This window comes from Brienomyrus brachyistius, chromosome 15 (assembly GCF_023856365.1).
Source record: "Brienomyrus brachyistius isolate T26 chromosome 15, BBRACH_0.4, whole genome shotgun sequence".
NCBI lineage: Eukaryota > Metazoa > Chordata > Actinopteri > Osteoglossiformes > Mormyridae > Brienomyrus > Brienomyrus brachyistius.
In genome coordinates, this window is record NC_064547.1 from 1,012,679 (window position 1) to 1,027,486 (window position 14,808).

At 42.5% G+C, this 14,808-nt stretch overlaps 1 protein-coding gene across 1 annotated transcript; it reads left to right on the plus strand.

Annotated features, from left to right (window-relative positions):
* Positions 1-512: 512 nt before the first annotated feature.
* Positions 513-14,727, plus strand: si:ch73-40i7.2 (FYN-binding protein 1). Its single transcript, XM_048976372.1, has 16 exons — positions 513-1,049; positions 3,955-4,603; positions 5,262-5,358; positions 6,639-6,727; positions 8,006-8,025; positions 8,525-8,562; positions 8,825-8,957; positions 9,152-9,311; positions 10,736-10,889; positions 11,047-11,066; positions 11,171-11,231; positions 11,764-11,827; positions 12,360-12,522; positions 13,476-13,509; positions 13,788-13,825; positions 14,037-14,727. Exons 1-16 carry the CDS (start codon positions 1,047-1,049, stop codon positions 14,066-14,068), a joined length of 1,755 nt encoding a protein of 584 aa, XP_048832329.1. The 5' UTR covers positions 513-1,046; the 3' UTR covers positions 14,069-14,727.
* Positions 14,728-14,808: the final 81 nt, after the last annotated feature.

Genomic DNA, 14,808 nt, shown 5'->3' on the forward strand with positions numbered 1-14,808 from the left:
CACTGGTCGCAATGTAAATGATTGTAAACAGGAATAAAGGAACCGGTAGATTGTTGTCTTTATTTGAATCACAGCACAAACAAAAAATTGCAAAAAAAACTTCATCATTATAAAACAAAAAGGCCGGTGTTTAAAGTGCTTAAGATGGGGGGGGGAGGGGAGGGGTACTGCGCTGGTCACACACGTGTCACGATGCGGGAGGTGTTTCTTATACCACTGTTTCTGAAACTACATTTACGAATGCCTTAAAAGTCTTTTTATTATTATTTAAAAATCACTTGCGTATAGCTTGATAGTATAACCGACATGTTGAAATTTTTATTAGATTATTAATATATATTTAGCTCGATGGCGACAGCAAGCAATAATAAAAGTGTATTTTTATTATGTTTAAATCGCAAAATAAATAGCAATATAAATAGGCTACGCAATGATGTAGTTAGACAAAATGCATTCAGTCCAAATAAATATAAATGAATAGCTACGTTCATTGCAGTGAGCCGTATAACCAGCGCATCGATTACAGCGTGTAGCGATAACGGCCCGTCAGTCACATAGGACCTTTATTCCGATAAATCTCTGATAACAATTCGTGAGAAAAATGTTCAAATAAATTATTTAAATATTATGCTTATATTTAGAATTTTGGGAAGAATGTGAAAATATGTCCAACTTACGCTCTAACCTCCGCAGGGAAAGGAGATGTGAAAGTGTGTGCAGAACTGAAAAACGTTACAAAATAGAGCGTTTCTAAAAGAGAAGTTTCCCATTACAGCCTTCGCGTTACTGGATTGTTCTCTCCTGAAGTATTTTAAATATTGCAGAATATGTTAGGAGACGGACGCCGTGCAGGACGGCGGCAGCGCTTCCTGACGCGCCTCTCGCCGGGCGCCGACAGATTACAGCTACAACAGCTAGGTAACAAGTTTTACGAGAAAAGCGGAACCACTACGTGCGGGCAGCACCTGAGCTTCCGAAAAACACTCCTACGTGCGATCCTAAAGTGTCCAGCTTGCGTTTTTGGACCGTAAACGACGCTCTTAAACATGGTAAGATACAGTACAATTGTCGGCGGTGTAACTAGCATTATCTTATCGCTTTATGTAATTCTGGGTTGTTTCAAAACAAAGGATGATGTGTCGACGCGTACTGTTGCCGATAGTTTATCAGTAGGTAGTGTAAAGTAATGGATTTCTCTAGTAATTTAATTCCGACCGGCTTAAAATGATTCCTTTTCCGTTTCGTTATTAAACAATTCATTATGTTTAATGAGCAAGGTGCCCCAGGGGGATAATTTCCCGGAATTGCATGTTATTTGCACATGTGATTAAACTTGCTTTAGAGAGACCATTTACATAGGCACGATATAGGGTGTCAAAATATAGTTTCCGAACAAGAAACTACAATCTACACAGTGTGGTACGATCTAGGATACAACAACAACAACAAATTTATTTTTATATAGCGCATTATCACAACATTACATTCCTGGGGCTGGTTACTGATGGAGCTTTTACTGTTTCACAATTGCACTTTTTTGTAATACTGTTTTGTTCCTTTTACAATCATATGCAGAATCACAACCATAACTACATAAATAATAATTTCGCACTTTAAAGGTGCTTAATGAACATGAACAATGAAGTGTTAAATGAGCATTTATACATTCTACATTTTCCTGTATATTTGTACTAAGAATTTCTTTTTTAAAAATGACTTTCTTGGACAGAAAGTCACTTAAGGTATTTTTTTGTTGATGGCTTTCAGATTTAAAATAAATTCTGAACAACATAGATGGATTAGCTGGACTTACACCAGTTTTAGAAACAGCTGCAGTGGCGAACAGAGATTAAGGAAGCAGCACCAAACCAAAGTCACTTTTGATGGTGATGTTAGTGCGATTGTGGCTTCTACTTGAATGTGAGCATCATTACTACAAATGACACAATTTATAAAGGATGCAGTAATTGATGACTTTCTGTTGTTTGTTGTTACCAATATCTGGATATTAAATATAATTTAAGCATGTGCTTGCTTTCACATAAAATAGGTTTATGATTAGACATTTGACGTACTTGCCTGTCCTGTAATGGGAGGCATATTTCAGGAGACCTTCCAAAATAGCTTTCAGGTGCTAGAAACATTTGTGCTCTGAGGTTAGGCTCTGGTTTATTCAGGTGCAGGTGGAGCAGACAGGCTGGGAGGGACTGAAATGCAGAAGGCATGCTCAGCTCTTGGTTAGGGGGGGGGGATAGATATTAAATGTAAATGAGAACTAGGCTGGGTTTGATTAGTTACCTCAAGCACTTCAAAAGCGCTTGTGTTGACGTGTAGAGCAGCATTACCCCGGATAAGATAGTTTTGGGCCTTGAACTCACAAGTCACGATATGGCAACATGTCTCCTTTGCTAATCATAGAACTCATGGTGTATAAAGCAGATCCCGTCAGCTGAATGTTCACTACAATACATGTACAGTGACTTCAAGGTCTGGTGATTGGGAAAAGGTTCATATATCGCACAATGAATAGATACGTTTTTACTTTATTTTTGTTTGTTAATTTGCTTTGAGGTGTAATAAGTAGGCTGCCCTATTCTCCTTTATTAATTTGTGGGTTATCCGGCATTGTCTCGATTCCGTTCATAATACGTGTCGTTTCTTTAATATATTACATTTTTGCTGATTTGGTTGAGAATATCTGGTAACTCCTTTCATATTAAAAACAATACTCGTTTACCTCAGGTATTTCATTGAAAGTACTATGTTACTGTTAATCACTTCAAATGCAGCAGTATAGAATATGTTTCCAGGACCACAACCATTTTGTGTAAGGCTGTGCACGATGCAGCCATTTGTAAGGCAACACGGAGGAAAAACTGCCTATTTCCTGTGTCTTTGAACAATTCAGGGTAGCGAATGCATGCTTCTGATAGGTTAACTACAGTCTCTATGGCTACACTTGTTGGAGTCCCTAAGTGTACCCATTTCTCTGTGTGGTTGCTGGTGTTTCCTGCCTATGTACATTGTTCAGAGTTTACATTTAACCAATTATTAACTCAGTTGTTAATTTTCATACATTCCTCGCTATCATGAATACAGTGTCAGTAAACTTCGTATTACTTGATTTCGGCAGTTAGTCTCATTACCCCCTTTACAGCTGTGGCTGTGACCTCATTTTTACAGGAACCAGATTGTTTCCCCATTTCGCTCCACAGTTTATCATCAGCTGGTGTAACTGATGTCAAAAATATGGTTCTGCAATCTTCCTGCTGTGTTTCACACTTTTTGAGGCATCCCTAACACTGATAATTTCAGAGCTGTGAACAGCGTCAGTCTAATTTAATCTGTAAAATCTGACAAACCATCCATGTTATATCTGCTAACTGCTCAGTTTTGTGAGAAACTGGAAGAAAATGATGAAACACCTAAACCTTGTTATTCACCCTATTATACCTGTATTACATGTTCGCTTAATGAATTTTAGTGGTTGAGATCTCATTGAACCAGAATATAATGTAAAAAGTAGATATTGCTAAATAAAATCTCAATAAAAATACCATGAAGACCCTTGACTGAAATGGACTTCAGTATGAGGCAGATAACCTGCCCCATCGGTGACTGGGTGTAGATGTACAATATATAAAAAATAATTCCCAAAATGTCGTCAGTCATTTATATTTTACCACCAAAAGTATCGCATTCGATGTCACACAAACCATGGATGTTCAGCCAATATGATTTTTCTGTGTTCTTCTTGGATCTGGTGTCAGTTTGTATGCATGGTGTCTGAAGGATCGGGGAGATCACTTTGTTTGTGTGGGATGGGTTTCACTACATGTGTTTGCGTGCTGCTGCTCTTGCCGAGCGCTTTGCAGAGGGACGGCGCCCAACGTGCTGCCTCCCCGTCTTCCGCTCTGCAGTAGAGCAGCTCAGTTTCTGACCCCTCTCTGACAGGAGGAGAGTGTGGATGTCAAAGCCTTGAGGGACAGATTTCACGCGAAGACAGAAATGACCGACGTCAAAGGTGCTGAAATCCAAAGACCTCCGCTGCAGAGATTTCCGAGAGTCATTCTGCCGCTGGGACCTGACGCTTCTGCAAATGGAGCTGCCAGACTTAAACCAACACCAGTTCTTCCATCGATGGTGCCTGGACCTCGTCTGCCTCCAGTTCACCAGCTCAAGCAACCTGTGGCGGAACCCGAGTCCCAGGGTGCTGCACGGCCGATCCCACCACTCGGTGTCTTCCCAAGACCGCCTCCTTCCCACCGGATTGTCTCAGTACCTCAGGAGACCAGAACATCTCAGCCGGACAGGGAGAGACAGTCAGGGAGAGTCAAAGCTGCCGGGGAACTTCTGCAGAACCTATCGTTGAAGCAACCACCCATGCCAGAAGGACTGGTCACCAAGGCAGCACTCCCGACCCCGTCCTCAATCCGCAGCCAGAAGAGCATGGCTGAAGTGCCCCCACTACTGCGGACCCTGCCTCCGGAGGGGATGCGGCCTCTCAAGCCGAAGCGCCCCCCCTACGTCAACCTGGATGCTTTCCGCAGAGGGCCGGCTGGCCCTCCCCTCCCTAGGCGCTCTACGCGAGAGAAGGCAGAGAGTAAGACTCGCTCGTCCTAATGTCAGGCTCGACTCGTGGTGCACATCACAGACAAGTAACATACACTGTTTCAACTCACTCTAAGTAATACGTTCTGTTCAAAAGTTTGGCGCATTTTAAGTTTGTTGCATTTTGCCTGTCACACCACGCTGTTTAATGAAAGTTTTTACTAGAATTATTGGTGATCAACAGTGTAATGCATTTAAATGTAATGGGAAAATCCAGAAATATTTTCCTGTGTCTGATGTTTTTACAGTATAACAGCACAGTGTAACAAGTCAAGGTGTGTTTTTAATGGGAACGTTATTTAAAATTCAAACTTTAATCACACAATGCTGTAATTCGGCACTATATAAGCATTATATATAAGTTATTTGCTATAAGAAAAACTCGCTAACCATTGAGTGGTTAGATGGTTAGATAAACCTTTTTAATGCCTGAAGGGAAATTAAGGTATAAACAGCAGCATTAAAAAATATCTAATAGTCCAAGTACAAGACGGATAATGCAGCTGCGTGATGAAAGTCGAGCAGCAAAGGATTTTAACATATCATGATGTTAGTATGTGAAACAAATATAGTGATGTATAAATGGACTGTTCCCGCTTCTTCATTGTCCAGCTGGTTCTTTGTTAACGGAGGTGTGTTTTCCTTTGCAGGACGCAGTAGCCCGGCCTCTTCTGGGAGAAGCAGCCCCTCTGCTCCACCAAGGCCTCCATTTAAACCAAGCTCCATGAGCCAGCAGCACTCTGTCACGTTAGTATACGCAGTAATGCGCTTCCTGCGGTGCTGTATGGCTTGGTGGGTTGGGGTGCTGTGCTTATGGTGTTGGTTCAAAGCCTAGACTCAGAATGATTTGAGTGTGGCACTTAAGACTCAACCGTCAGTTGTTGCTAGGATTGTCGGACCGTGCTTCCTCAAAAAATTCAGATTTTTGTTGCTTTTGATAAAAGCAGAGAGTTTGCATGTTCTCCCCATGTCGTCGTGGGGTTTCCTCCGGGTACTCCGGTTTCCCCCCACGGTCCAAAAACATGCTGAGGCTACTTGGAGTTACTAAATTACCTGTAGGTGTGCATGTGTGCTGACTGGTGTGTGAGTGTGCCCTGCGATGGGCTGGCCCCCCATCCTGGGTTGTTCCCTGCCTCATGCCCATAGCTTCCGGGATAGGCTCCGGACCCCCCGCGACCCAGTAGGATAAGCAGTTTGGAAAATGGATGGATGGATGGATAAAAGCAGCTGCTACATAAATAAAATGTGCTGGGAGACAGATGTCAGCTTTTGGGCTGTAATTTGAAGTATTTTCCTCAGCGTTACCTGAATCCATCTTTGTATTGTGCCATTGTGCTGTTCATAAGGCATGAACGTTCAATGAAGGAAGTTGAGGCCACGGTGTTGCCATATCAAACGTTCCGGAGACTTCTAGGAAGAACCATCTCTGTGGGAGGGGAAGTGCCGCGGGGCCGGGGGGCGGGGCCTTTCACTCCGCCCTGATTGTGCGCTTTGGGATTGCGTGGGCTGCGGTGCTGGACTTCACTTCCTTTCTCCACATGCCTTTCGCTTTACTAAGAATGAGCTTTACATCTGTTTGCAATGTTTCTAGTGCAGGATGCTGATGAACCGGTAGCAAGATCTAAGTGGTACAGAGATGACGAAACAGTGTGGGGTAGAAGGGAGAAACCTGTAGCACAATAGCTTCCTTTAAATGGCCATACGATGCTGCAGGAAATGGTCTTGAAAAGAGGGACAGCTGCTTGCTAGAAACCAGACAGGGTTTCTCAGTCCGTCCATGGGGGGGCCCTGATGATCGTAGCTCACTCCCAGCTTCCTACCATATAGTCTTGGGGGATCCCAAGGACTAAATTGAGATGCACTGATTTAAATGATATATTTTGAAAGATGTCTTTAAATGTGGAGTCCAGTTTTTCTCACACTTGCTTTTACAAACAGCTGCAGACTTCAGAATGTCTGTGGGATTATCATTCAGTCATGTGACCTCAATACCCCGGTTCCTCTGTTTTCCCTTCTTCGCTGTGCAGACACAATGAGGATGACCCGGACACGTATGACGACATTGACGTTCTTCCCCCACCCCCGCCGCCTCCCCCCATAAAGTCCTCTTACAAAGGTAAAGCTAGACCAGCTGGACACCCACACTGATGCTGACTGTGCAGCAAACGGAGTGCAGAGCATTTCCTAGGATAATGGGAGCAGCAGCACCTGCAGGACTGGAGGCTCGAGTCACGCCTCCACCCTCTGTGGACTTGCATATATATGTGTATGCGCCAATAGGCCCTGTGAAGGGCTGGCATTCTGCCCAGGCTGTAGCCCTGCCTCATGCCCTGCGGTGGGTTGGCATCCTGCCCAGGCTGTAGCTCTGCCTCATGCCCTGCGGTGGGTTGGCATCCTGCCCTGGCTATAGCCCTGCCTCATGCCCTGCGGTGGGTTGGCATCCTGCCCAGGCTGTAGCCCTGCCTCATGCCCAGTGATTGGCTGGCATCCTGCCCAGGCTGTAGCCCTGCCTCATGCCCAGTGATTGGCTGGCATCCTGCCCAGGCTGTAGCCCTGCCTCGTGCCCAGTGATTGGCTGGCATCCTGTTCGGGCTGTAGCCCTGCCTCGTGCCCAGTGATTGGCTGGCATCCTGCCCAGGCTGTAGCTCTGCCTCATGCCCTGCGGTGGGTTGGCATCCTGCTCAGGCTGTAGCTCTGCCTCATGCCCTGCGGTGGGTTGGCATCCTGCTCAGGCTGTAGCTCTGTCTCATGCCCTGCGGTGGGTTGGCATCCTGCTCAGGCTGTAGCTCTGCCTCATGCCCTGTGGTGGGTTGGCATCCTGCTCAGGCTGTAGCTCTGCCTCATGCCCTGCGGTGGGTTGGCATCCTGCTCAGGCTGTAGCTCTGCCTCGTGCCCTGCGGTGGGTTGGCATCCTGCCCAGGCTGTAGCCCTGCCTCATGTCCTGCGGTGGGTTGGCATCCTGCCCAGGCTGTAGCCCTGCCTCATGCCCAGTGATTAGCTGGCATCCTGCCCAGGCTGTAGCCCTGCCTCATGCCCAGTGATTGGCTGGCATCCTGCACAGGCTGTAGCCCTGCCTCATACCCTGTGATGGGTTGGCATCCTGCCCAGGCTGTAGCCCTGCCTCATGCCCAGTGATTGGCTGGCATCCTGCCCAGGCTGTAGCCCTGCCTCGTGCCCAGTGATTGGCTGGCATCCTGTTCGGGCTGTAGCCCTACCTCGTGCCCAGTGATTGGCTGGCATCCTGTTCGGGCTGTAGCCCTGTCTCGTGCCCAGTGATTGGCTGGCATCCTGTTCGGGCTGTAGCCCTAGTCTTGAAGGCATTTACATGAATTCCCTTCTACTCTGTACATGCAGCATGTTAAAGTTTTTTATTTGTTTTTTTTTTCATTCACAGACTTTACGCAGGCAGCTGAGGTAAGTTTCTGTCATTCTGTAGCTCATGCAGCCTCTAAATATCCCTGCCTTGCTCTAATCACTGGTGCAGCCAGGATTGTTTTTCCACAGATATTCTCCTGAAATGTTTGTGGACTGCACTGCTAGATGTGTTTGTTATTTAGTGTCAAATATTTTTTTATTTCAACCTTCAGTTTCTATTCCCTCTGTTGTCTATAATATTTTCCCCAAAATGTGGATTTTAAGTACCCTGGGGGGTCTTTACTATCATGGCTTAATGCATAATAGATATAAAGTTTATATAAGAAATGTGTGTATAAAAATCTATACATATAACATGCTATAATCTAAGGAAAACTGTAAAGTGAAGTGAAAATACAACATAAGGGAAATGTAACAGAATCTTGGGGTTAGATCGGGTTTCATTTATCATCATATAATCTTGTTACTGGAAACCAGTGGCTGACATTTATGACACTGTGCTGCAGGATTAATACACAGTGTATGATTTTTTTTCCAGGATAGTGATGGAGGGGAAATCTATGAAACAGCTGATGAGTGAGTCAAACATTTTCACTATATTCTGTAAGAAAAAATAGTTATAATTAAAAATAAGAATACATTTTCACATTATAATTTAGGCATTACTATTGCCCATTGGAAATTGTGATTTGCGACTGGGTGAGGTTTACACTCGCATGATGCCGTGATGAAGTCACAGTGCCACACATCCAAGGCTGAGACCTTAACACAATTAAGGTCCGCTGAGTGCGGAGATCCAGCCAGCTGCCCTAAGCATCCTGATGGCTTTTGCCCGCAGACCTGAAGACATTACTGAGCCTCCTCCCATCAAAGAGCGGATGCCTAAGGATGTGAGACAGCAGCCTGAGCTGGGAGTGAAGGAACAGAAGGAAAGACAGAAGAAGGAGAACGAGTACCGCAAAAAATTTAAGGTCTCGTTTTTGAGGATTAAAAAGAGACTGGCATGAATCACAGCGTATTTGCTGGCTGGCTTGCAAATGTGCACCTGACATTTTAGGCTTTCAATTTCATAAGCCTCTAAAACTTCTCATTTCCCATGAACTATGTTTATATGTGTCCTGTTAACGTGGCACTGAGTAGATCTTCTCTGTGGATCTGGTCTTAGCTCCCTAAGGACGTGGAGGTCCTTAACATAGCCAGGGTCACTCGTGACTACCAGGGCGGGAAGAGCGACCTGTGTGTGCGGCAGGGGGACCGAGTGGAGATCATCCAGGTGAAGAACACCCCTGAGGGCAAGTGGCTAGCAAGGACAATGGCCGGCAACTGTAAGTCAGACACAGCGACCTGCCTGCATCTCAGACCTGCAGCGTTCCAGTGAAACAGAAGTGGCTTGTGTATTAACGCAATGTTTCCCAACACGGTCCTTGGGGACCCACAGATAGTCCATTTTTTACGGGAGCTGGGAGGGAGCAAAAAATGTGGATTATCTGGTAGGGAGGGAGCAGAAACATGGACTGTCTGTGAGTCCCCAAGGACCAGGTTGGGAAACACTTCCTTAACTACTTATTTTCTCTACAATGAGTTCATTGGTACGTCAGATGAGTGCTTTATTGGCAATGTCTGCTATGCCTCATTAGCTAGACAAACCAGTCACTAAAGGAAAATTACAGGTTAACCCGCCCCAAGTGTTCCGTTTTGGAACTTATAAGGTCACTCTAATTGATTTTTATTATTAAAGCAATTACTCATGAACAGATCAATACTTTTTTCTTTCAAAATATCAGTATCAGTGTGCAAATCCAATGTAAGACGTATAGCTTCTTTCCAGAATAAATTGTAACAGTGCTACGCTCAAGATCGGCCTAAGGCCTTTCAGCAAAACCAGGCTGGAACGTAGAATTCAAAACAGTACAGGATGTGCTCTCTTGTTGTTAAAAGCAAGGTACATGGTTAACCAAATAGGCTAAGCAAGCGTAGAATTCAAAAGTTGATGCCTATATTAATAACTATAGGAACAGGAAGGAGTGCTATACAAGTAAGTTTTAATAAGTGTGGGAAAAAAACTCACTCCAGCCAGGTGACCACAGTTGGCAAAGTGCAGAGGCCTCTAGCTGACTGCAGTGTAATAGATTGGTGATCCGGTATCAGACAAAGGCATTCAATCTTATAGGTCAGTTATCCCATCATTTCTTTTGTGGTGTGACTATCTCATGTGTGGCCATTGCGATGTCTAAATATACACCCCCCAAAATGTCAAACTCCTTCCGATGGCCTCGACGGTGAGCTCAATTGGTAAAAATCTAAGGAACTGTTTTAGGTAGCTAACCGTGCAATTGATTGTTGGGACTACGTTCACTGTCCTGCACTGTCAGCTGATTGTGTTGAAAGCTGTCTTACCTTCTAACTGCCAGGTTCCAGGATCAGATATTTATTTCACTGGTGCATGTAACTTTATCGTTCCTGTATTTTCTGGTTCTTTGAGACCCTCTGCAGTGTGTTTATATGTATATAACACTTTCAAACCCAGCATTAAATGAAGCTGCCTGCTCTCGATACAAAAATCTTGCATTGACATATAAGAAACAACAGAGCACAGATATACGACCCCCACAAACACCTTTCCGACCACCTTCAGGCAGTTTTTAAGAAATGCAGTTACGCATAATGAAAATAAAACAGCTTCTAATGTGTGCACTTTGCCTCAGATGTAAAGAGCCACTCGTCAATAGCTGTTAACCTGTATTTGTAGACGGCTACATCAGCAACACCTGCGTGGAAGTGGACTATGAGGAAGTGAAGCGAAGGCTGCTGTGTAAACCCAGCGACATGGCCTTCCCTGAACCACCCCCTGAGGACGCGAATGACCTCTATTACGATGTGGGCACGTCGGACCAGCTGAACAGGTCACCTGCAGTCACTGTCATACATCTTCAGTAAATTGTTTAATCCTGACATGATGAATTCCAAACAGTCAGGAAGGTTAGATGGCCAGTGTGCCCAGTCTAAAAAGACCGTGGTACGTCATAGGTTTTGCAAACCTTGTTTTGTTTGTTTTTACAGCAGTGAAAATTTGGATGAAGGTAAGACAAGTGTGGGAATTTACTGCTTTCGGCTTGAACATACGTAGAAATAAATTCGAAACCACATGTATAATTAGAGTGAATGACGTCTGTACCGTTAACAGATGTGTATGACGATGTGGATCCCTTGTCAGACGTGTTCCCCCCCCCACCACCAGAAATCAGGTACATCCAAACATTTTAAGTCCCTTTACCTTGTAGTAACAGATGATGCCAAATGGAGAAACACACATACTGGACACTGGTGTCATGATTAGGTCTGAATACAGTGAATGGGGAAACTGCAAGTGTCCTCTATGCAAATCCAGATAGTAACATGAAAATCTGTGCTTTTGAACTATGAAAATATTATGAAGCTGAATGTGTTGCGTCACTCATACTGCATCTGGCCATTGTAGCTTTACATTCAACTGCAATAATTATGCAGCAGTAATCCATCGAGCTGCCCGTGTTCCATCCCACTGCAATATGGATATTACCAGTGAGCAGGCACCAAAATCCAGCAGTTGCAGATTCCTTTAGTCTCCAAGAGCACTGCACAATGGGTAGCTAATATTTAAATACATTAGCAACAATTCTGGCAAGCTGTGTTAAATTCACAGAAAAGTCTGGAATGCAGAAGTTAGCCCTTCAGAGTTGTGGTATCAGGCTGAAAACGTGCTTTGATGTTACAGCTTGATTCTTTTTTTCATTCTAGTCTGGACCTAAAGAAAAGCAAGAAACAGGAGAAGGAAGAAAAAGAATTTAGAAAAAAGTTTAAGGTGAGTTTTTAATATTTTATTTAGTACAATCAGTAGCAAAAGGGATCATGCACTAAATTGTGCAACTAAAAAGTAATATTAGTACCATGTGAAAACAGAAGGGCTTATTTTAATGTATTTTACAAGATATTTATATGTAATCAATTTGTAATTGTTCTCATTTATTTGTCAAACTGGCAGCCCACAACCAGTTAATATTAGCTATCAACATTAGACATTTTACGCATTTTAACTCATAATATCTATAAATTATAAACATTTCTGTGTATTTGGTTTCTTCAGTTTCTACAACATAACAGGTGTTGAAAAAAATAACAGTAAAATATGAATTTCTGGATAACGTTTAATTGATTGATCAATATTACATTTAGTATTGATTTTTAACGCCAAGTCAGATTAATTTAAAAAGCATCTTTGTTTGAAATCCTGTGTGTTTTGTGTGTCCATCACCTAAACTGCTGTAATGAATCACTGAAGCATTTGCAAGAGAAACAGTTTCAGAGTCGTTACCAGTCTGTTTTTGTGCTGTTAGTTTGAAGGACCTGTACAAGTGAAGTATAAGATGATGGTTGACCCAAACACCTCCACGAAGAAGGGATCCGGAAAGGACCTGACTCTGAATCCGGGTGAAATCCTAGAAGTCATTCAGTTTGTGAACGACAGGAAAGCACTGTGTCGTAATGGACAGGGGAAATGTACGTGCAAAGTCTGCCCTCTAGTGGTGTAAAGCAGCAATTGATATTCTTTTGGTAGCTAGAAATATTGAATATTAAGCTTGACTTAACACAGTTAAACAATACAGTGAACTGTAATGGCTTTACGGCAGCATAATTATCAAATTCTTCAGGGATTATTCAATCTTCTGTTATTATAAATTATAACACAAAGAACTTGTAGGTTTGACATTGATAATACACAGTGGACACTCGAGTTACGAACATACGAATAACTTGGGTTAAGACCACAATTTTCGTTTTGTGTGGCTGTGAACAAAGAGACGAGAAGCCTGAGAGGCGCCTGTAAGCGTCAGTCTGAGCCTGTTTCTGGGCGTCATTTCGGTCAGTGCCGTACTTTATATAATTAATTTCCCTAATACTAGAAGCTAGAAGCTTAGAATAGGAAGGAGAAGTAAATAAAGCAATCACAATGGAAAAGAAGAAGGAAATCATGCAGAAATATGAGAGTGGCGTTCGTGTGACAGATCTTGCTAATGTATAGGTCTACAGCATGTCGAAATCCACCATCTCAACAATCTTACAAAGAAAAGATTTGCATAAGGAAGCCAGTGTTGCTAAAGATCAACAGAGTTAGATGAGGTAGAAAAGCTATTATTAGTATAGATAAACGAAAGACGAGAAAAATTATTGATGCTTCTGGTAAATTACACACATTTTACAAAACTTTTTTTATGAAAAGGTTAGTTAAGAGGTGTTTTGGGAGGTTCTGAACGCATTATGGGTATTTTCATTATTTCTTATGGGAAAAATAATCTTGAGTTACGACCAGCCCACGTGAAAGAATTGAGTTTCGTAAATCAAGGGTCCACTGTATTAATTTATTAGAAATTATATATTGATTAAAAGTTAGTCCTTGTTAAGTTTGAACAATTGAATGGGTTGTTTCAATCCCCCCTCCTCCTCTTTTAAAGATGGGTTTGTGCCAAGAGGGATCCTGCTGCAAGAGTGAGTATGTGTTTTCATTCAAGGTTCTATCCAATCAGAATTTTAGGCAAAGCCTTTACACATAGACATACTGTAAACCATGACAAGATGCAAGCTGAAGTCCGCCATCAGTTACATCATGACCAAATTTCTTTGACTGGATCAGACACCAAACTGACTGTGAAATCGTAAAAGACTTTATGCATATTGCCAGATGCAGGAGGGGATTTGATCGAACATGATGTTTTGTTTTCGATGTGTCATTTCTTCATGTGAGATATTTTTGTGTTATTTTGCAGAGAAGGGGACATTTATGATGATGTTGATAGTAATAAAGGTCTGTTATTTCAAAATTCTGATTATATGATTCATATTAAAAGATATATGTAAAAAAAATAAAAAATATATTATATATTCATAATTATGTTTCTAAACTTGGTGTTAGACTAACAGATTACCAGCTAATTTCCAGCATGAGATTAGATCAGAATTGCCAGCACTGAGAAATCGAGCCAATTGAATATATTCTGTGTCTGTCTGTGTCCCAGATGTATATGACAACGACCCTAGCACCACCTGAAGAGCTTCCTATGGAGAGATACTCCATGCCTGTGAATGGATCTTTATCCTTACCATGCAACCTGAGATTAATCCCCTTTTAAACAAAGACGTGAAGAAAACTAGATTAACATGCAAACTCCAACAGTCCATACATGTAAAAATATTCAACTATTTTTTTATACACTATGAAATTTTCATCTTTTGTATAGTACATTGTAGTGCGTGACGGATAAAAAAAGCGAATGGGTCAAATTAAAGTCTATTTTACTTATACCTAATTTATTTTTATGCATTTTTGTTCGTAATACCCGAAGTTTAGTTGCATTTTTGATTTTTCTCCATCAGTCACACATATATTTGTAAATGTTATGTATGTGTGTTAAAAGCAATTTCAGTCTGCCAGAAAGTGTTACTCAGTATTAAATACAAAAAACATCCATCCATCCATCCATTTTTACAAACCACTCATCCTTCTGGGTCGCGGGGGGTCCGGAGCCTATTCCGGAAGCTATGGGCACGAGGCAGGGAACAACCCAGGATGGGGGGCCAGCCCAACACAGGGCACAGTATTAAATACAAAAACAATTGCTCATTAATGAATGATGTGACTACTGTATGTTTGCTTTGATGTTATATTATTGTAATATAACAATTAAAAAGAGAATTACTTTATTTAAACGAGTTGTACTCTGTTTTCTTTTAAACGTATTGCTTCACCCAAGAGTGGACATATTCTATGATTTGACTGAATGAACAGTC